Source organism: Sarcophilus harrisii, chromosome 6 (genome assembly GCF_902635505.1).
Source record: "Sarcophilus harrisii chromosome 6, mSarHar1.11, whole genome shotgun sequence".
NCBI classification, from domain to species: Eukaryota; Metazoa; Chordata; class Mammalia; order Dasyuromorphia; family Dasyuridae; genus Sarcophilus; species Sarcophilus harrisii.
The window spans coordinates 10,936,920-10,960,220 of NC_045431.1; the positions used below are offsets into that span (position 1 = coordinate 10,936,920).

Below are 23,301 nucleotides of genomic sequence, written 5' to 3' on the forward strand. Positions count from 1 at the left end.
CCCCCTCAGTACTGCCACAGTCCCACATTTACCATCATCTTCATCTTTGTCACCCAAAATGAAACTCAATTGAGTAAAGTATACATGTGACCATATTGAGATACTTGTGTATTCATATACACTATATCCATGCAAGTGTGAAAGTTTAATTGAAATAACTATTTAAAACTTTGAAATATAAAATGATGATAATAGTTTCAAAATTGATCAACTTTCTGTTAATATAACATAGTCTATGTCTCTTCAGCAAAATTGGCCATCAATTTTTTTGTTTTATTTTGTGTTTTCTACAATTGGAAATATATTAATATGTATATTTTTATTTCTGAAATTGTCTAATTTATTTCTTCATGTTTTACAGCACTCTCAACAATAACAACATTACTAGACTATCAGTGGCAAGTTTCAACCATATGCCCAAACTTAGGACATTGTAAGTAGTCACTGTAAAATTATATGCCAGTTTGATCTATTAAAAAGACTAATTCTGGTGTTAATGTACTAATATAAAGAATTGTGTGTGTGTGTGTGGGTGTGTTTTATGGAAGAAAAGGTAATGAAATAAGTGCTAAATTGCTTCTCTCAATTTAAAAGTTTTATTTTAAAATATTGGTTTTGAGGATGATGAGAAAAATGGTTTACTTTAAATTCTTATATAGGTCACATTTCATTAAGAAATGGAAGACTTTTTGATTGGCTGTCATAAATGATGAATGAGAAATCTTTATGATTTTATTACTATCCCGAAAGTAGACCTAATCAAACCTAACTAGCACTGCAACATTCTTTATTACATAAAATTACTCTAGTGCTATTTGCTATAAGTAAGTTTATTTTGGCACACACACATATGTATATAATACTGCCCCACATATATAATTTAAAAAAAAAAAAAACGAATTTAGGAGTTATAACATTGACATTAAAATGCCTTCCAGGTTAATTGAAAGATATGGTTGATCTTTATTACATATCACTGAGATCTGTACCCTAAAACTAGGCATTAGCTATTTGATGAACGTATTTGATAGAGTAGAAAGAGTACCATGTGTGAGATCAGAGTATCCTGCTTTGAATTCTGGCTCTGCTACTTGGAGAGTTACCTTTAATAGTCACTGAATTTCTAAGGCTTCAGTTACCTCATCAGTAAATTTAAACAGTTGAACTAGATACTAGATTTAATATCTTAGATGTCTCAAAATTACCTCAACCTAAAAAAAGCAATAATTTCAAAAGAAAATAGTTGCACGAAAGCATTGCCAGAAGCTTTTTGTTTCATTTTTGTCAAATGTAATTGTATATCTCCCAGAGGGATATTTTAATTTCCTATCAGCATACATTTAGAGAGAAGAGAGAGAGTATGTACTTAAAAGGTTTGCACAAATGTATCATATATTGAATTAGGTACCTTTTTGATTTATTAGTATCAATTTGAGTGTCTTTAATGAGATTATTTTTAAATTCAGGAACAACTTTTCTAATAGTGGATGCTATTATAATCTCCCAGAGGTGTGATCCTTCATCTTTGTAGATAGAACTTTAAAAATAAGCTAATATGGTTAACCTGGAGTCATCTATGAGAAGCTAACGGATCTACTACTAACTGACCAATTCATCTTGATGACATATTTTTATAGAATTAGTGTTTTGTTTCACTTATTTAATCTAATACAGTTTAATAAAAAGAATACTGCAATTTCAGACAAAAATCATATTTAAAAATAAGTTTGGTCATGTACTAGCCATTTAACATCTTTGAGTCTCAGTATTGTCATCTGTAAGCTGAAAAGATTTGGTTAAATGAAATGAATGACAACAAAGTATGGTCAAAGAGTTAAGGACTTGTGGCTAGGAGAGACGGAAGGTTGAATATTGCCTCGTGGTGTCTGACAGTGGAAAAATTATTTATTTACCCACTTTATCTCTCAGCCTGTTTCCTCATCTTAAAAAATAGGGTTCCATTACCCATAGTAATGTGGATGGAAAGTTGATGTGAGGATCAAATACGATCACTGCAAAGTGCTTTGTGAACTATAAAGTACTGTATATAAATGCCAAGTATTATTACTTCTAAGATCTCTCTGAGTTCTGTAATTCTGAGATCCTAAATGAGACCTAAATTTCGATGGGGAATGACCATAGTCGTCATGGCTTTTTAAAAAATCTAGTCTAAAAAATTCTTTGCAAGTTTCTTTTTTTTAGTTCAATGAGAAAACGGTTGGAATTTAGCTTACCAGTTTTTAAAAATACATTGCGTACTCATTTAAAATTCCTTTGTGCACAGATAAGTCATTTTAATTTGTTTGGTTTTCTGCAAGAATACTTCTCAACATAAAGATTCCTCAACATAGAGAACAGACTTCTGAGTTTCAAAAATGTGTCAATGAGAATTAAAATTTGACATTTTGGAGTGTCCTTCTCTTTAGTAGAAGGTTCAGGTCCTACCTTCCTTAATTCCAGTGAGAATGGAAATAGTCTTCCTTAATTTAAATTTCTCTGCTCTGGTTGGTTTATCATTCTATAGAATTAATGTCATTTTAAAATGCCATTTTAGGGTTGAATTAACTTTCTGGACTGAGTTCCATGTTTTAAAATGCATCACTATTATTCAGTTAGGACTGAACACATCAGCAAAAAAACTTCTAATATGACATTGCTCTTTCGTGGGTGATTCTGGAAACAAGGCCTTGATTTATAGCTTGGGACGTCTTTTTCTTAAGTTTGAGAAAACATAAAAGCCAGTTTGAAGTAATTTACCTAATTTAATGAATACATTTGTCTTATATTTTATTAATGGTGGAGTGCTTTTTGCCACTTGGAAAGGGGCCATGGTGTTGGTAGCTCTCTGCCAACAGAGAAGCAACTTACTTAATTCCCTCGCTGGCTGCCATTCGTGTCTTTGAATTTCAGGCACTGCTTTGAGTATGGGTTCCCAAGAGCCAAGAGCAGCTAATCCCCTTTTCTATGATTAAACAAAAAGGAAGGAAATCAGAAAAGGGACGTGAAAGAAGTGTTTCATATTGAATTATTATTCTGTCTTGTTCAGCAGAAAATGCATGTGACCTGCTAAAAGGATTTTGTAAGCAGTTTCTATAGAGACTAATAATGACAAGACTCCCTGATATTTCTAATTGGAAGCCAAATCTTTTATTAACCTTTTTTTCCCCTCACTGTCAGTGTGTCACCATTGGAGAGCAATTTATTTTAGACTTTTGTCTCCTCACCTCTTTATACAAAGGTCCAAGCTAGACTTCCATAGATATCTTCAAGTTCTTGTATATTGTTTAGTTTAAAATGAAGGAAAAGAAAAGAAACTCTAGAAAATTAATATTGTGTTAGTAAATGTTTTCTTTTAAACTAATTAGATTTTGATTTCTTCATCTTTCTACACTGGCATGTTAATAAATAACATCAACCAGGCAAGGTCTCTGATTAAAATTTTGAAAAATTGATTGTTGTTAAAAGTTTTTTATTAATAAATCTTCAGTGTCATTGAAACAGTCATCTTTTGTTTTCTTTATAATTTAAACATATTGACTTGTTTCCTTTAGTCGACTCCATTCCAACAACCTCTTCTGTGACTGTCATCTGGCCTGGCTTTCTGATTGGCTCCGGCAACGACCTCGCGTGGGTCTCTACACTCAGTGCATGGGTCCAAACCACCTGAAAGGCCACAATGTGGCTGAAGTTCAGAAGCGCGAGTTTGTCTGCAGTGGTAAGGGAGGAAAATGCCATGGAACAAAGTCTGTCTCTCAGGAATCCTTTAAAAAAAGAATGTAATGGGTATCACCAATGGCACTTGTGCACTACTCTGATTTTCAGATGCATTTTCTTGCAGAAATTTTATGACATTTTGCCAGTACAAATACTCAAATGATTCACACTTATATTTATGTTTTAAAATAGACTATAGCTAGTTTCCAGAATGGGGGCACGGAGAATGAGTTAATTCCTAGATTAGGATTATGTTTGCATTTTAGCTGCTGAGCCATTTATTAGTTTAAGTAATCCCTGATGTGTGCCTAATGGGTATTACATAATAAATATATTGACTAATCTTAGAACATTTCCATACAATGCAAGGAGTATGGAAATTCAAACACAGTCCTAAAAGCAAATCTAATTTTCATTTCCCTTGAAGACAAACTGCCTAGGTCAAGATGGAATATCTCTCTTAAAACAAATGATGAGGCAATAACAAGTTTTAAATTTATGTATATTACCCAGGTTCAACTACCTAATATATATACAAATATATGTGAAAAAAGAGATACATATATTTTATAATTCTTATCAGGGCATATCTAAGAATATTTAAAAATACTTTAAAAATTCTTATTACTGTAGGTGTTGTTTGATATAGCAAAGGACTTATCTTGTAGAAAGTAAGTATGATTTGAGTCACTATTCTATTTTCATAGATTCATAAAGGTCCTCAAGTTCAATGCCCTCATTGTACAGATGAGGAAATGGGAGACCAAAGTGAATAAAGGTCTTAGTCTAGTTTACCTAGCTAGTAAGTGTCTGAGACAGAGTGAAATTCAATTCGATGCCTTCTACTATACTTACAATGCGGGGATTGTCACACACTTTAAAGAAAACCCTCCAACAATATCTTTGGTCTGTTTCAATTTACCTGAATATTAATTGTAACTAAATAATGAAATGACTAATAACTCATTACTAACCACTTTTTCTTTCTTTTTCTTTATACTCATTTCCCTTCCTTTTATTCTAGATGAGGAAGAAGGCAAGTTCTATTTCTTTCTTGTAAAAAGCACTCAGAATATATATACATTTATATGTTGTTTGTGAAAATTGGTAGATTGTTTAAAATGATAGGCAATAGTAAATGTCCAGTAGTCATACCCAATGCTTCATCATGGCAATGGTCATTTTCATTGTAGGTAGCCATGATGGTTGTCTTTGCTGTTCATCATCTCTTTCTCTTACCTCTATTTGGGGAATTCTAATACACAATAAGAAAAAAATGGGTATAAAAGAATTATCCATAATTTTGTTAGGAATGTAAATTACATCATATCTGCTAAATAAGATGAGTTATCATATATATATGTATATATATATTATGAGGAGAAGAGGAAATAATAATGTTCCATAACCATAGGTACTTTTTTGTTCTCTTCCAGCAGAGGAGCAGGATTAAAATTAGATTGCTGATAACAATGGACTAAATCCCTGTGTTGTCAAAAATTTTGAATGGTAAAATTTGTAGCTACAGTTGGTTGCCTGTTGATGTTTGAAAAGTAGTATGATGAAATTTACTAATACAATTTTTATATTTATATTTATGAAGAAATCATTAAGTAAGGTTTTTCTACCCATATTGCTATCTGTTATATAAGTGGAACACTATTATGTCCATTACTGCATCCATTTCTATTCCTATAAAATTTTTAAATATTTCTTTTTGATCAAAATAATTGCAAATCATACTTTGCACAAAACTTCAGTACAATACAATACAGTAAAACAAATATTTCAAATCAAATATTGTCTTATTCCCTCTTGTCCTGGGGGGATTGGGAATAGAACATTTAAATGAGACTCTGTCCCTGCACCTCAATAACAAGAGTAATGTGGTGAAGTACTTAGGAGGCAAAGGGGAGCTTTGTTTTCTAGCTGCTATCATTATTTGGTTAAGCTGATGTCTCTAAGAATTTTATACTCCTGGAACTGGACAGTAAAACAATTACTGTCATTTTTTTTTTCAGGTCATCAGTCGTTTATGGCTGCATCTTGCAGTGTGTTACATTGCCCAGCTGCATGTACGTGTAGTAACAATATAGTGGATTGTCGTGGAAAAGGGCTTCCTGAGATACCTACCAATCTCCCAGAAACCATCACCGAAATGTATGTCATTTGATCTTTTTTATTGTTTATTTCATTTATTCATCAAGTTTCCAGGATGTATCCATCTCGATTATTTGTGGGAAACCCCGGGGCATTATCAAAAGGGAACCTGAGGAATCAGCCAAAGGAAATTTTCTAGATTCTCATGACACATTGTTGACAAGAAGGAGATTCTTGTTTACTGTGGTCCAGGAAGAATTAGAAGATGTTTGTTTAGAGAAAAGAATTCCCTCTGGTCCTTGGGGAAAGGTGTTATACACCTCTCTAGAAAAGGAGGAAGATGCTTTATAGGCATTTAACCTGAGGGAATGTGCTAGATGGATTAGCTATGAAGGAAATTGAGCAAGCACACCCAAAGTTTAGTGGTTTTCAGTCTTTCCTGAATAATAATTTTATAATGCAGCTTTATTGTTTGAGAGTTGTGCATTTTCACAAGCTATTACCATCCAAGCAATACATTATATGTTGCATCACTGTAGGTAAATTTTATTATTAAATTAGTTTTTCTTGTCTTTTTTTTTTTTTTTTTACATTACCGTAATTTCTCCTAGTATCCATCTTCCTTCTTATAGAGATGTCCTATATAATAAAGGCAAAAAAAGAAAAGGGAAAAATCAGCATAACTTATTATAATATTGAAAATGTCTAAAAATAGGGCCAATGTGCAAGGGAAATAGCTCAGCTACAACATGGATTTCCCACATCTGCAAAGGGATAGGATGGTGGTTCCATATCTCTGCTTTTGAGGCAGGCTTTTTAAATATTTTTTTGACATTCACCTCTTTTTTTTTTAATGTAGTTTTCTTTCCATTTACTTGGTCACATTCATTGTGCATACTGCTATTTTGGCTCCACTTAATTCTACATAATTTATGTAGATTTTTCTTATGCTTTTCTGTATTTGTCATATTTTCCATTTCTTACAAGGCTAATATTCAGTTACATTCAGGCATCATGGTTTATTCAGTCGTCCTCCAATTAATGGTCATTTACTTCATTTCTAGTACTTTATTATTAGAGAACTACTAAATACTTGGAATCTATGCCAACTTCCTTCTTATTAATGGCCTCTTTAGGATTGAAGCCTAGTGATGGAATCACTAGGTACATTTTGGTCAATTGATTTGCCTAATTTCCATCAAGGTCATACTCTATCTCTCCATAATCCCTCCAAAGTTGACTATTCCCATCTTTTCTTATCTATGCAAAGGCACATTTTAAAATCAGTAAGACCACTAAAAAGACTTCGATATCATAGTGATAAAATCAGATAACTAGAGAAGAATAAAGAACCCTGTCTGAAAATTCTATGATGCTTAAAACTTCCAAAAACTAAAGCAATCATCTATCTTCAAAATACCACACCCAGCTCTTATTAAAAATTAAAAATTTCACTCAGCAAGATTGCTTTCAATATGAAATAACTAATTTCACCAAGTTTTTTTCACAAATGGATTTTTTTACTAAATTAATTTTGATAACTCAAGTAAAACATATTGCTTAAGACATCACATCATTAAATCGGTTAAAAATATGAATATCACCGAACTTCATACAGCGTTAAAAGTAATTTAAATGACAAAAATCCTAGATTCTGCTTTGGGAAATATGATCTGTCCATATGAAACAATCAATGAACCAAATGGTATTCTGCCTATTTTAGGTTATATACATAATGGAATAAAGTGCTTTATGTTGGAGTGCCTTTTAAAAATGTAACAGTATATAATTATTTTGGATAATAAAAACTAAAAGGGCATAGAAATAGTGCATGAGTAAAATTGTGAAATGGGAATAAGACTGATGATATTAGTAGAGAAATACAGGAAGCATTCCAAGTGTGAAAACAGCATGAGGCAAAGACATCGATGAAAGTGAGCATGTTTCTTGATGGATCCATAAAGGATCATGAATGGAGCAAAACGTTCATTTTGGACAAGAGTGAAAATGGAGTTGGGAAGCTAAAACGCAATTGGGAGAACCTTGACATTTAGAGGGAGTATTTTAGCTTTAATATAGCAACTAGTAAAGCAACTAGGAATTCTCCTTAGGCGTGGAAATACCGTGATAGTGTCGATCTTTGGGTGTAATGATGGCTTGGAGAAAGCAGACACAACAATAATGATTCAGAGTTGATAAAGGCTAGCACGTTATGATGAGAGGCTGGCCACATGTAATGGCAGTGGGAATTCTCAAAGACAGTTTGAAATGGGAATTGATAAAAAGGTAAAGGAAAGTGATGGAACATGACCAGAGAACTAATAGAAGTAAGGATGGAGAGAGAGAGAACATTTTAGCCAATAGATCCGAATTTAGACAAAGAACGATAAGACCCTTAGAAATGCTTTGGAGGAAATGACAGAATCTCGAGTGGGAGTGAGTGATCCAGATAGGACATCCGGAGATGGAAGTCATTAGGATATATCCCTGCAGGCTATACTAATTTTCCCTCTGTTTCTTTGATGTCCTTTCTTTTTACAGGACCAGTTCTTCCCAGATATAGCATTACTTATTTTTCCTCTCATATGATATAGTATTTCCCTTCTTGAAATGTTATTTTTCATTCCTTTTCCCTGTCCTGACCCACATGATCTTCATTCATTTATCTTTAGGAATGAAATGTTGTGATGGCCATATGTAAGTCAGATTTAATAATCTTCATTTCTGATGATCCCCATTTTTCACCTAGTATTCTGGATAATTATACTTACTTTCAGAGTAAAACATCACTTTTCCATTTACCACATATGAACTCAAAAGTATCTTAGCAGTTAGTAAAGATGCATTTTCCCAGAAGAATTAGTAGGCTTTGAATTTACATCACAGTGTTTGCATTCTTCAAATATATTCCATTTATTTGTTACTTCACAGTGAATTTTTATGTAACAAATTTAGATTCCATCCTAAATATTCAAACAAGATGCTAGCTAGCACAGCTATGGAAACCAAATAATTTTTTTTTCTTTTCCTTAAATTTATCTTGCTATGAAGGATATTTTCAGTGAATGTTCAGACTCTAGTCTCAATTTGCCTTTGGCATTTAAGCACATTTGATGAAAACTTCTGAAAGAATGTGTTCAGCTTGATGATTTATGATTTATGGATTCTAATAGAAACTAGACATGATTAAACAAGTCATTTTAGAAGTTGAAAATGCAACAATTCACCAAAATTAGCCATGATTTGTATTATTTGTTACTTTTAATAAAAGGATTTAAAAATATGATACCATACTAAAAATTTCTAATACTTTGATTATAATATGATCCTTTTTATATCAAAGATACACATACATTGAAAACAGTTTAAAATTTTAATTGGGTATTATTTTTAAAAATTTAGCACAATGTACATAAATATTTTTTAAAAGAAAGGTCACATGAATGCTGTATTCTTAAGGAATTCTAACAAGTTTTTTGAAATTAAAAAAAGTTTGCAATCCTGTTATTTTTAGCACTAATTACTAGAAGAAAATGTATGGAACCCTTTGAGGTGAAAGCTATACATTAAAGGTGATATAAATCACAATTATTTTTCTTCTCAATTATTTTAAATCCTACTTTCTAAGTTATTTAAGTAACTTAGTCAAATTTAATAATCTTCACTTCTGATGATCCCCATTTTTCATTGAGTATTCTGAATAATTTTACCTACTTTCAGAGTAAGACATCACTTTTCCATTTACCACATATGAACTCAAAAGTATCTTAGCAGTTAGTAAAGATGCAGTCTTGTAGTAATGTCCAAGGGAACAAGCATTGACCAAAAGGCTATTGGAGTTGAAGATTAGGAGGCCACTGCTAAGTTAAAGGCAATTTTTCATAAAGTTATGGAGATACAAGTGAGAAACAAGCATATTGTGTGGTAAGGAAGGGCAGGCATCCAAATCATTATTTCTTTAGCGTGATGACTGGTCATCCAACTTATTTACTCCACCAAATAAAATCAGGTTTTCTACATGAACAGGAGAGCCATAAAAGAATTTAAGGGAATCTTATAAGAATGAATGTTGAAAGCTATCTTTATATGTAATTGGAAAAAAATAAAATATTATTAAGAGTGGGAAAAAAAATAAAAATAAAAAAAAATAAGAGTGGGAAAAACAAAAAATAAGGAATTATGAATTTTTAGTTTTACAATTTGATTCTCTTATTAAATATATAATAAATTTAATAGATCAGCTTCAGACATGCCATCATGATCTCTAATTCTAATGCACTTTTGTTCTGTTACGTATATGTGTATATGCATAATATGGATGGATGAATGGATGAACACATGAAAACAGTATTGATCATTTATTTGGGGGGGGAAGAGCTCCTCTTCCTAAAATTTTGAATTAGTTCCTTATCTTTATTAAAAATAAAACATTTAGCAAAGGAACTTGGTATAAAAAAAAAAAAGACTTTCTACAGTGAACTATTTCCTTTCTAAATTTCATTGCATTATTTTTGTTTGTGCAATCAAAAATATCCATTTAGCCTTTCTCTATCTCATTCTTATGTGGTCACAAATTCTCTCCTTGTCTATAGCCACAAAAGGTAATTTTTACTTGCTCATCTGATTTGTGACAGGACTTCCGTTTGGAGTTTATCTCAGAATATGGTATGAGGTGTTAGTCTATTTCTGCTAGACTCCAAGATTATTTTCTATACATCTGATTTGTACATACTCGTTTACATATTATCTACTTGAGATACTACTTGAGAATAAGGATTGTTTTGGCCTTTCTGTTTATCCCCAATTCTTAGTACAGCACTTGAAGGTTAGTAAAATCTGAGTAAATATTCCTTGACTTCTTGATCTTAATATCCACCAGCTTCCCACCACTCTCCTTTGTAAAGAGTTTTATCTTGGACTCTTTCTTCTAAGTCACCTCTCATTTCCAGTCAGTTCCCAAATCCTGTGGTGTCATCCTCTGCATCATCTCACTTCATTCACTAACATAATAAAGGCAAGGAGAAAGGTGATGAGAGCCTGAACGAAGGGGATAGCTAGGGGAACCTAAAATAGGAGGCTTCCAAAAGCTTTGCTGAGGTAGAGTGAACAGTACTGAGCAACTGGTGGGAGATGAGGATGCGGATTTAAGGGATCATTAATAAAGGAAGATCGTTTCTAAGTTGGGAAGCAAGTGCTGGATGAACGCTGACAGGAGTTTAGCAGCAATGAGCCTCAGGCTTTTGACAGAATCTTTAGGAGGGGAGGTGTGGGAGGAACAAGGAGCTGAGTTTGGGATTTCCTGGGAATACCCAGAATGGAATGGACTGCTGGCTGCTAGTGACAGTCCAAGGAGGGAAGTCACATCCTTGCAAAGGGAGGCTGTTGGAATATTGAAATAGGAATGACCCCTGCAGGGACAGTTTGATGTAGAAAAACCATACATTATTATTATTATCTATGCTTCGTTCTTTTTTCATTTGCTTATCTTGTTAAATATTTCGTAATTACATTTAGGGGGGTGGGTAGGAGGCCCCACAGTGCACAGAGCAACTGGACTAGAGAGAAGACTCATCTTCTTGAGTTCAAATTTAGTCTCAGACACTTACCAGTTGAGTGACCCAGGGGCAAATCACTTAATCCCATTTGCCTCAGTTTCCTCATCTGTGAAATGGCCCAGAGAAGGAAATGGCAAACAGCTGTCATATCTTTTGTAAGAAAACCCCATTGGGATCACAAAGATTGAGACATGACTCAAACAGCTGAACAACCGACAACAATTACATTTCCATATGGCTCTGGTACCACAGAGGTTTTGCTGAAGCTATAGATGACTAGTTTGTTGCCTCTGGACTAAATGACCTCTAAGTTTCCTTCTAGTTCTAAATCCCAGTATCTTGGATAATCTTCTTAACAAGCAAAAGAGTATTGATTGTACTCATCCAAACAAAGAATGTGAAAAACAAATTAAGATTGGAGTATAGACAAGAACATAATTAAAAATAACCTTTCTAAAATTCGTGTAGAGGAATCAATGTATACACATGCATTCATTCAGTAAATATCCCCAAACCCAATGTTAAGTTTCATGAAGGTTGGGATCAGATCTTATTATTACTTACATTCCCCAGATTGCCTAAATTCATTTATTCGTTCATTCAATGACTACTTAAGTGTCTTTTTTTTTCTATTCTAAGCTATGTTTAGGAGAAAATATAAATGTAATTAAGACATCATCCTTTGCCTTTGGGAATCCAACAATCCCTTAAAACCTTGTAGACTTACAAGATAATAAATCTGTTGAATGTTGAATGATTTAAGCAATCCTTGTGGTTGTTTAAAATAGGCTGAAAGCCTTCTTTTTAAAAGCAGATGTCTTAATAATCATTCTAAGAGAGGAGAGGTAGAAGTGATTTCTAGGACCCAACTATGGAAATACAGCCATAAAGGAAGGATGGAAGTGTTCACTATTGAGAAGTGGAACAATCATGGTAATAAATTGAAATTCTAAATTCGGAGTTGAAATCAGGATGAGATAGGGTTGCCACACTTAGCACCACACTTAGATTAGTAGATCCAGATTGTGTCCCATCACTTAATTCTTGGGAGATATGTAAGCAATTGAGTTGGTCTGATTTATCTAAGGTATAAAATAGAGCCAATACTCCTTCAAAGTACCTCAAAGTTTTAAGAAATTCTTACTGAAACAAGCCATGTTTGAACTAGCAGTCTCATAAAACTGTTGAAAAAAAGTATGTTTTGTAAGCTATAAAGCACCACATAAATGTCCATAATTATTAAATTAGCAAAGCACTTATTCAATACCTATTATACGCACACACAAAAGATAAAAAAATTTTTAAAACGCCCACTGGGTCAAGATGGTATAGTAGATAGAGTACTGCATCTAGAATCAGGAAGATATGAGTTCCAGTGGTACTAGCTGTGTGACCCTGGGCAATTCACTTATCCTGTTTGCCTCAGTATCCTTATCTGTAAAATAATCTGGAGAAATAGCAAACCACTCTAGTACTTTTGCCAAGAAAACCCCAAATGGGATCACAGAACCAGATGCATGTGAATGATAATAATAAGCACCACAGCATGTTCCCTGCCCTCAGAGAGCTTATATTCCACCAGAAGAAGTCTATGACCTTCAAAATATTTTTGATATTGAATTTGTTCAATATGTTATTGAATGTGATTTATAAATATAACCAGGATATGGTTTAACAAATAATAATAGCTTGGTTATTCAAAATAAGAAGTATACTTTTTGTTTTTGAAAAATGAGAGAGGGCAAATGTTTAAATCATTAAGGAACTCTTCTTGTAACTCAATCTAGGAAAATACCTTCTGTGGAAAACCAAGGAGAATAACTCTGGTAATTAATTAAAGATCTGTCTATGTCTATTATTATTTGTTTAAAAGCAACTTTTTCTAAAATGTTGTGTATTCATAAATTTGTTCATATATTCAACAGATCATTATTAAATATATATGATTTGGAAAGAAGAAAAATCATTAAGATATGACCCCTGATTTTATTGAGCACATAACGAGACTTAATAATCTAGTAAAGATTCATGGCATACAGAAATAGCAATACCATAAAATACAAAAATGCTGAATAAGAGTATGAGAAGTATAAAAAAAGGTTGGAAATAGGATAGAGCAGAGGATTTTCTTAATAAAGGAAATAAGAGAGAATTTAAAGGGGTATTAAATTCTATTGATTCAGTCAATTCAATCAAAAAATTGGTCAAAAGGATCTACCTAATTTACTGGTCAATTTAAGAAATGTATTATTTAATTCAATAGTCCTATATAAATGTAGTTTTTTTTTTTTAAAGTCTAATAAGACAATCTTTAGTAGTTTTTTACTGCTATCAGAGTTTAATCAAATTGTTTCATTTTTAAAGATGTTCTATGAATCTCTTTTGTTATTCATTACTTAGAGAGCCCCCAAATTCAGCATCTGCAGGTGTGAGTTACATATTTTCCACTAACTAGTTATGTGATGTTGGACATATTATTTCATCTTCTTGGATCTTTGTTTCTTTACCTAACAAATAAGTTGAACTAGGTGATCTCTGAAGCTTTCAGTATTAATAGTTAAAAATTATGAGTATAAGGCATATGTGTTTATGTAGATCTATATATGAATATTTTAACCATATTAGTATATGTACATACAGAGAAAATTTATGAGCATAATTATATAACTGACCTATAAATAACAATAAGAGCTACTTTATTCCGTCATTTATTTTCACACATAAGGAAACTGTGAAAATTTACCTGGTTTGCTCCAAATCCTACAAGTGATATACTGACAAAGTTTGAATTCAGGGCCAGATGCTCTTGACTTCAAATCTTGAGCTCTGGTCTCTTCTAGAAAGGGCTGATTCCCCCAAAGCACTCTATTTTCTGGGGCAAGAACAATCACAAATAGACACCGTTTTATTGCTAGATTATATGCTTCCATTTCTAATGGATACTGCTTATTAGGCTTTGGGAAATGGAAATCAAGTTAAATAAGTTATGTTCACTTTTTAAGTTTAAGAAATCAAGAATAAGAAAACTGATTTAAAAAAAGAACTAACCATCTCAGTAAAGGACTTACTTTTTTTTTTTTTTTTAAATCAGCACATATGTAATCTTAGAGAATACGACAATGTTATAATGGCAATTCAGGGTTCAAATGTTCACTCCATTGTCAAGAGTGTTTATGATGTCCACAATCAACCGAAGACTTAAAATCTCAAAAGCGTCATACTTTAAAATACATTTGGTTATGTTATGTCCATTCTACATCCCAGATTTCACCGGAGTTCTTTTGTCGTTAAAATTAGAAGCAACATTCCTTAAGAGTAAGTACTTCAGAGATACTTGTCTAATAGCCCGGAGATTCCCTGAAGCTAAAGGAACATTGCAATCCCTTTTCTTTCAAAGGACTGGCAGATGTTACCTATGATGAGAAATGTGTTGGCTACACAGAGACGTTCCTGAGATTCAGAAGCTGGAGAGAATCCCCCCGCAGAAATCTATTTTCTGCTCTCTGACAGCTGTTTTTGCCATTGACTTTAAAGGCAGATGGAGAAAATGCAGAGAAGAACTGTGAGCTTTATTGCCATGCATAATCAGCATCTGTGCAGTGTGTTACACACACATCACAGAGCTCACACTTTGTTGTCTGTGTTGTGAAAACTCTTCCAAGCTTCCAAAACGGTCTCGAAAATAAGCAAATAGCACATTTCTAGCAATTCAGGTCATTTAAATTAAACTCCATCTTCACAGTATGCTTGTGGACATATAGCTTCATAATCTCCATCTCTCAGTCTTGAGTAAAAGAAATTGAAACTGCATAGGAAAATACTGCCTGCTGCATAAATGTTTAGTTTCTAATTTAGAGTTTCAATTGATTCTTATTTTGAGATTTACTTCTTTATCAGAACACATATTAACAGAAATGTAATATGCAGAATGTTTAAATATATTTTATTTAACTACTTCAGATCTGGCACATGGAAGTGATTTTATGCAGTATGTCGGTACAATTTAATTAGAAAGATATTGACTATCATTCATAAGAATTGAAAGCTAGTGAACTGAAAATCATTAAAAATGAATGGGAATTGTCTAATGTCTTGGAAATTTGTCAAATGCTAGTCAGCATCTTTAGTTACCAAATTATGTCCTAAGTTGTAAACTTAAAGGACATAAGTTATCACAGATAACTACTGGGAAATTTCATATATATATATATATATATATATATATATATATATACACACACACACACACATATCACAGTGCTTTTCTGCTAGAAAAGACATATTCAAATATATTCAAAGAGAGTTTTAATATAGTAGGCTCTAGAAGAAGTTAGTAATGATGTGTTAATAAAAGTGTATAGACAAGCAAGAACACCACCAGTCACTTGAATGGAAGGGGAAAGAATAATCTATTTTCAGTAAATAACTATAGAGGGTTCCTTAGATAGAAAGTTATCTGTGAGAGGGACCATGTGAATTGACATATTCATTTTATTTCATTATTTTAAAAGATGATTGAAGTTAGTAACAAGTGCAATGAAAAAAATTTGGGGGAAATGGCTAGAAAGTATGTGTGAGAGAGAGACAGAAAGAGGCAGAGGGAGCTGGGGATGAGGGAAGGAAAGGCGGGGAAATGCACATGAAGTTTCTTGAGACTTGAGGGAAAAAAATGATTTATTTACTAAACTGTTGGAGTTAGTAAATGTTAGTCCATGTTACTAAACATGGAGACATGATCAATTTTCATATTTGGAGTCTAAACAATTTTTAGACATTTTAAGAAGAAACTGAATCCATTTCTTTGTTGTTGTGATGGAACAGTTTTTGAAACTCACCTGAATGTCAGGAAGCCAATCTCCTGAGCACTGTCACATCAGATGGCCTTTTCGAAAATGGTTTATGAGCATCTTTCCTTTTCCTCCCTCTACTCAGTTGACTAAATTCACGTTCATCTTAAAATTCAAAATATTGAATCTTCCATGAAGGAATAGCACACACAATGCTTTTAATTATGGCAGATTTTGTCAGAAGCATGCAAATTTATTTTAGACATTACTCTATCGGTTTTAGTGACCCTGGCATGGATTTAATTAGATTCTTCACGCAAGGGTGGCTACAAATTTGCACTCTGAAATTCAGCAGATTCTAGGCAGATAAGGCAGAAGATTAGAGGATAACAGATCTGGAAAACACGAATTTGCTTTGCTTCCTTTGTGAACAGAGTGGAATACCCAATGGTTTTTCTTCTATATTTATATAAATTGATTTACCATTACCAGCCCCATTTTATGGCACGCTGTCTTATAAAATGAGATGTTTACCTTGGTATTAGTTAATCATCAAGTAGATATTTATACTCTTCTACTTTTAGTAAACCCTTTATACAGAAGCCCTTAAAGGTTTATCCCAGAATTGTACATTTGGTTTTGAACTGGGCCCTAAAAGGAAGAAATTAATTCTCTTATCTTCAGAATATTTTGCTTAATAGCTATTGATGATCACATAATTTTTTCCCCTTTGAAAATATTCCTGCCTTGAACAAAGGATCTGCTCCATGTATTGTAACTCTCTCCTGGCCAAGACTGCTGTATTTCCTCTCAAGGTTCCAGGGCACCCTGAGGAATTGGGCTTTCTCTTTACTCTCACCATTTGACCAGATTGAGCACAGAAGTAGTGAGAGTACCTCACTTGGTACTTGTGACTTGTTGCCTGCTCTCATCTCAATGTTCTGTCAAATTGAATGGGAAATATAACAGAGGTCATTGTAATCTCATTGCACTATAAAGGAAGAAAAAGGGGGGAGGTCTAGCAAACCAGTGCTTTATTTGAAAGATTAATGGAAGTTGTTAGTGATGTAGGACGACTAAATCTTTCAGCTTTTTAAGCCCTTTGACAAGAAATCATTCCAACTACAGTCTGGTCCATTGTTGTTCTGTTTAATTTTTTATAATGAACTAAAGAGATGAACATAACCTTTAAAAATGATTGCAGGCATGCACAAGCTAAAAACCATATGCCCCCATGAATTCCATTTATACTAGCAAAATATGAAATGGTAAAATGATCCAAATCTCAGTACTGTATGTAATTAGAGCTTTAGAAGTCTTTTTTTTTTTTTTTTGCTATTTTATAAGACATACATAAATAATCCAGGTGCATAAGTCCAGATTTTCACATTATTAAGTCAAACTTCTTGTCTCCCAGGATAATTTCAGAATTCTTTAGGTACCTTCATAATCATGGGAAAATTTCCAATGGCTCATGAAATTAGCATTTTACAACCTGTTTCTCATGGACAAGATTTCACCAGAAACAAAACAAATATCCTGAAAAGAGAATTCCTTTTGTCTGGAATTTTTATGCTACATATCATAATTACCCACCTGAAGAAGACTAAACAGAGCCATAAACTTCCCAAATATCCTCTCATACTAACTATTGCAAATGCATAGTCATTCTTAGCCCAGGAAATCCCTGAAATGTCTGCTTAATTTGGCATCTTTTAAGATTATCTTAATTTTGTTATTTTTGTTGGGATGTTATGGGAAAAGAAAATGAATGTGCAATAAAGTGTACCCTCAGTGGAATGGTTGAGAGGAGTCATTCGAGAATTCCATCTAGGAACTAATTTTTAACTAATCATTAGTTAAATGTCAACTGGGTACAAAGCTCTGTCACTTCTGCTCTGTTGAAGGACTGTGAGTGTTATCAATGTTCTCCATATTCATCACTATGGGGCAAAATACCCAATCTCTGTTCCTCATTATTGTATCCCTCTTTAAATTCCATTTGGACTCATTCAGGTTCATTGTATCCTGCAGATAACTTTTGGTAGACTTTTTAGGGTTAGGGTTAAACCAGATTTCTTTGCATTCTATTGGTAGTAAATATTAGTGTTGTTTTTAATTTTAAAGAAATTCCTTCAAAGAAGATTTTGGCCTTTTCGGTTAACTGTTACTAAGAGATCAGTGACATAAGGGTTGAGTTGATAGTTTTTTATATTTTATTTATTTTTGATGGAAATTAATTAATCAGAAATCAAGAAACATTCATTAAGTTTTTGCTGTCTGTGTGGGATATTCTACCATCATGCAGTCCCTGCCGTGGACGTGTTCATGATGCATATCAGGAACATATGACGTGTTCATGATGAAAATGAGCGTGTGGTCAAATAAATGTGAGATTTTGACAGGGTAAGTTCAGGGAAATTTACGATGGAAGAGATCGTTTTCATGTAATGCAATCGAGAAAAGCTTCATAGCAAAGGTAGCACAGGAATTAGGCCTTGTTGAAGGAATGAATTTCAATAAGCAAAAATAAAAATAACACGTATTCCTCACAGAGTAGACCATGTATAAAAGCTCTTGGTGTGTGGAAGAGTTCTCTGATTTGTCTTGAATGTAGAGTATTTGAAAAGTAGCATATATAAGAGTGGGCAAGCATATGAAAGCTCTAGATGCAAAACTAATCTGTGGATGTAATTGGATGCTGTAACTTCCTAAGCCTGGAAGTGACCAGTCTTTAAGCAGGGCGGTGACCGGGCCAGTCCTATAGGATTATTTTGGGAGCTGTAAAGGGGAAAGGCTGCCTGCTGGTAAAGTTTGTTACAACATTCCATTTAAGAGGTAATTACCAGGTGAACTCAGGGCATCTCTGTAGGAGTGGAGAGAATGGGATCGAGGTGAGAGCATTGGGGGGAGCAGAGCCAACGGGATTTCGCAACACTGGGAGACAGCCCATTTCAGTCATCAACCTGTCCAAAAATAACCAGACTGGCCGAGCCGTGGTCCTCTCCGCATCTGTGCCCTTCTCTCCATCCTCCTGGCTCAAGCCCTCAGCAGCTCTCACCTGAATGACTGAAATAGCTTCCTAATTGGTCTCCCCACTGTTCCTTAACCTGGGCCTTGCACCTGCTACCTCCTCAAGCCTGGAACAGACCCTTTCCCTCCCTGAGCCTCTGATCCTCAGCTTCCTTCAGCCCTCAGCTCAGATCCTTTTCTGGGCTCTTCTAGTTTATGATGCTTCCTCTCTCCTCAAATGCTGTAATGTGTATTTATCTTGTGTGTCATACCCTCTTAGTAGTTCTGTTTTTCATTCCTGGGCCAAATGCAGTGACTTGCAAATCAGAGATACTTAATAAATGTTTGTTTGATTGAATTAAATTAATAGTCTACTTAGATACTCTATATGATCGTGCACTTGAACTTTAAAAATCAAGTCAATCAAACAAGTGTTTATTGAACCCTTAAGTTTAATATCTATCCTATCAGGAATTAACATATAAAATAGATAATAATTAAATTGCATAATTTTGACTATAAGTGCTGCAGGAAATTAGAGACAGGCTTTTCTTTAGGGCTAAAATCGTCAAGCAAAACCTGGAAATAAATAAGATCTAAGGAAAAATTAGCTAGGAAGAGACTAGAGGGGCGATTCCTACAAATTCATAGACCAGAATGGGGAGAAATAGAGAAATTCTACACTATTAAGATGTATTGAAGATGTCAAGTTCTTATGAAGAGGTAGCTTGGCGTGGGAGGAGGAGCCCTGGCTCTGGAGACAAAGGGACCTCAGTCCAAGTTTCGTCCCTGACACTGCCAAGTTATCATTTGCCTCTCTGGCCCTGAGTTTCTTCATCTGTGAAATGGGATCTGTCTTCCAGCTCTTAACTGATTATTCTTTGATGCTCTTACAGTACCTACTTAGAAGAAAGGGAAACAGGCTGAAGTCTCAGGCAAATCTTCCCCAAGAGATTCCAACCCAATGAAGAGAAGTGACTAGTTTCCTACTGCCAGTGTATTTCTGGGATAAATAATGTAGGTGGGCCTCTGGCCGCCTGGAGGGGAAGGACAATGCTTAAGATGACATCTCCTAATCTCTTTTAGCGACTTCACTTTTGGTGGCTTCAGTTGATAAATCTTTCTCAAGCTAAGGCATCAAGGAATTGTCAGAAAAGTGATATTATTGTGGAAGGAGGGGGAAAAATCAAGGCACAAGTCAGAGAATTAGGGAGGATCTTCTCAGTTTTTAGAAGCCTTTACATAAAGATGTGCATGTGTGCCAATTGCTTTAAAAAAATTCAATAGTATAAAAAGGAAATTTGAGTGTAGAATTTAATAATGAATTCTAAGGTCAACCTTTCTAGATGGAGAGGGACAGAGATTATTTCTATAATTTTCTACCCCATCCTTACATTCTAACTCTTACTCCAGACCCTTCAGGTTCTGTAGTCTTATCTGATTATCCTGCCCTCAAAATCATTGCCTAAATACAGTTAGGTCCTAAGTTCTCTGAAAGTTTCTTAGGAAAGGAGTATGAGAGCATTTATAGTGATCATAAATTTGGCTTCTTCTTAGGAATCTGGACATGAGTTATACATATTTAAAACTCTCCTGTTCCACTTTAACATTGTTTTCTTTTTCTTTTTCCCCCCATTATAGACGTTTAGAACAAAATTCAATCAAGGTCATCCCTCCTGGAGCCTTTTCACCATATAAAAAGCTTCGAAGAATGTGAGTTAAAAACACTCTGGAATTTTATGCAATTTAAATGTATTTTTTTAAAAAATAGTTCATGTTTGTATAAAGGAAGCCATCTGAGTACGGTTATTTCAGAGAGTTTGGCAGCTTCATTATTCACTAACATAACAGATTGCCAGCTAGCTCTTTGGTAATTCCTGGTTCATTAATAGTAGCATTGTCTCATTTAACATGGAGTTTCATTAATTCATGATTAATGAATGATTTTTCATTAAAGTGAACCTTTGAAGTAAAAATTTCTGAGGTTTTCTCTTTTTGAAAGCAGACTCTGAGTACATTCTTTCTTTAAATATTTCTGAATACAAGCTTCATACAATTTGTTTTTAATTTTTGTGGTCATATGACTCCTTTTCACTCAAAAAACTGTTTCATGGAACAAGTTTCAGCTTTCATACATAGGTGTCAAACAAATATTTCATAGGGAAAATTTTGGTTTTGTCCCATGCTAAATCATTCTACTTTACTTGTTACTTTTAAGAGAATTGGGCTGAATTAATATAACATAAATTGATTTCTCCTTTTTAGTGATCTGAGCAATAACCAAATCTCAGAAATTGCACCAGATGCTTTCCATGGCCTGAGATCACTGAACTCACTGTAAGTATTCTCATATCAAATATTTAATAACATTAAGGATTGACTAAATACTGATTGAATCTATGTCTATTTTCTTTGTGCCTTTTGTCCAAGGACGCAAAATTTTATATTAAGAAATCTCAAGAGTCTAGTATTTTAAGTGGGAGTTAAGAACATAGCACCCTTTCACATGTACGCCTAGTATTTTAAGTGGGAGTTTAAGAACTTAGCACCCTTTCATATCTATATCCCATTCCTGTTTTCTCCCAAGAAAATTTACTTCTGCAATAGAGGAAAGAAGCATCCTCCATTGAAAGTGCCCTAATAGCCACAGACCTAATAATGACTATCACAGAAAGACATCTATTTGCGGTAAAAACCATTTTAATAAAAGTAGAGGTGGAGTGGTGAAATGTAACAGAGCCATGTATTGTTAAAGTGCTTTATCACTGGCTTCATAACTTTAAGGCATTTCTGAAAGAGGTCACTCATCTCTCAAAGTCTAAATCCAAAGTGGCAGTTTTTGGGTAACAAAGAAACTTCCTGATGATAAATGATGACATTTCCAAAGGACCTTTAGTATCCACAAATCATTCATCTTCTTCTTGCAGGACCCTGCAGAGTATACATACACACACAAATATACAACTAAATATTTGAAAGCTATTTTTAAACTAAACTTTAAAGTTTGAAAACAAAATTAGGTCCAATTAAGTTAAATATTAAAGAATATAATAAAATTGTTTTAGTGATGATCCTCCTGGGAAGAGAGTTTACATTGAGTAATTTAGGTGATGTAAAGACAAGTATGTCAACTAAAATATATTTGACAAAAAAAGCTGTATGGAAATATGACTGTAGAACTAATTAGAATTTCAAAGGGTATTATTATTAACAATAATAACAGGTGTTAATAATATTACTAAAAATAACTTATCTGCATGCCTCAGGGCCCTAATAAACACCGTCTACTGGCAATGGAACAATTTAGCTCAGATTAATATTCTCACAGTAGAGATTATTGTGGCATTTTGGGAAAGTTATTTTCATTTCTAGAGCAAAGGGGAAAATAATTATTTTCAGGTGTTCACATGAGTATGCAGGAATACTAAACCAAGCTGACCTGATGATCTGGTCTCAAGAAAGCAGAGAGTAGTCACTTCAAATTTACTATTTGGCTTATTGCTGTTGACAGTGGCAGTTCAGGGAGAGAAAGAATTTGGAAAAGGAAAATGTCATATTTCCAACTCAAAATTTAGTGTGTATCTGGGGTGGAGAGAAAGGTCAAGTGGAAAGTGGAGAAGGGAAGTTTGTGTGTTATTAAAAATCTGTGTGTTGCATAAAGGAAACACTGCAGAATCAAGTAGTTTGTAGTTGTAGGCAGGCTAGATTTTTTGTAAGTGTTCTGCATTCTTTGGAAAAAAGCCATTTGAGAACTCTAAATAGCACAGTGGGGATGATCTCAGCCAATATTGGAATCTTCATTTACGCCACCTTAAGGATTCCATGATTCACTTTATCTTCTAATCTTCCATTTGGATTGAAATAATTTCTTAAATGCTGTAAAAATATTTAGTAAATTTCCAAAATGTCTCTGTCCTTTCCTAGTAAATGTCAATATCAGCATGGAAGTAAGAACTGCTGGAATACTAGAGTTTCGTAGCAAATTTTATTTTTAAAATCTTATTTTCTAGGAACCTATTTGATGCTTGACTTGGATATGTAGTGGTTTGTTTTGCTAGTTTAATTTAGGGGACTAAAGGGACAGAAAGGTGGGGAAAGGACAAAATCCCCCCTGAATGGGGAGGAGCATTTTT

At 33.7% G+C, this 23,301-nt stretch overlaps 1 protein-coding gene across 5 annotated transcripts in view; it reads left to right on the forward strand.

Moving 5' to 3' along the window:
* The window catches only part of SLIT2 (slit guidance ligand 2), a 338,313-nt gene that overhangs the window by 208,430 nt on the left and 106,582 nt on the right, over positions 1-23,301 (forward strand). For 3 of the 5 annotated variants that reach the window (XM_031942954.1, XM_031942956.1, XM_031942958.1), the window contains exons 7-12: positions 362-433; positions 3,552-3,715; positions 4,739-4,750; positions 5,736-5,874; positions 20,810-20,881; positions 21,434-21,505. In XM_031942954.1, coding sequence (XP_031798814.1) covers positions 362-433; positions 3,552-3,715; positions 4,739-4,750; positions 5,736-5,874; positions 20,810-20,881; positions 21,434-21,505 — 531 coding nt within the window. The remainder of the gene's footprint in view (positions 1-361; positions 434-3,551; positions 3,716-4,738; positions 4,751-5,735; positions 5,875-20,809; positions 20,882-21,433; positions 21,506-23,301) is intronic. The other 2 variants (XM_031942955.1, XM_031942957.1) reach the window with 1 other exon arrangement.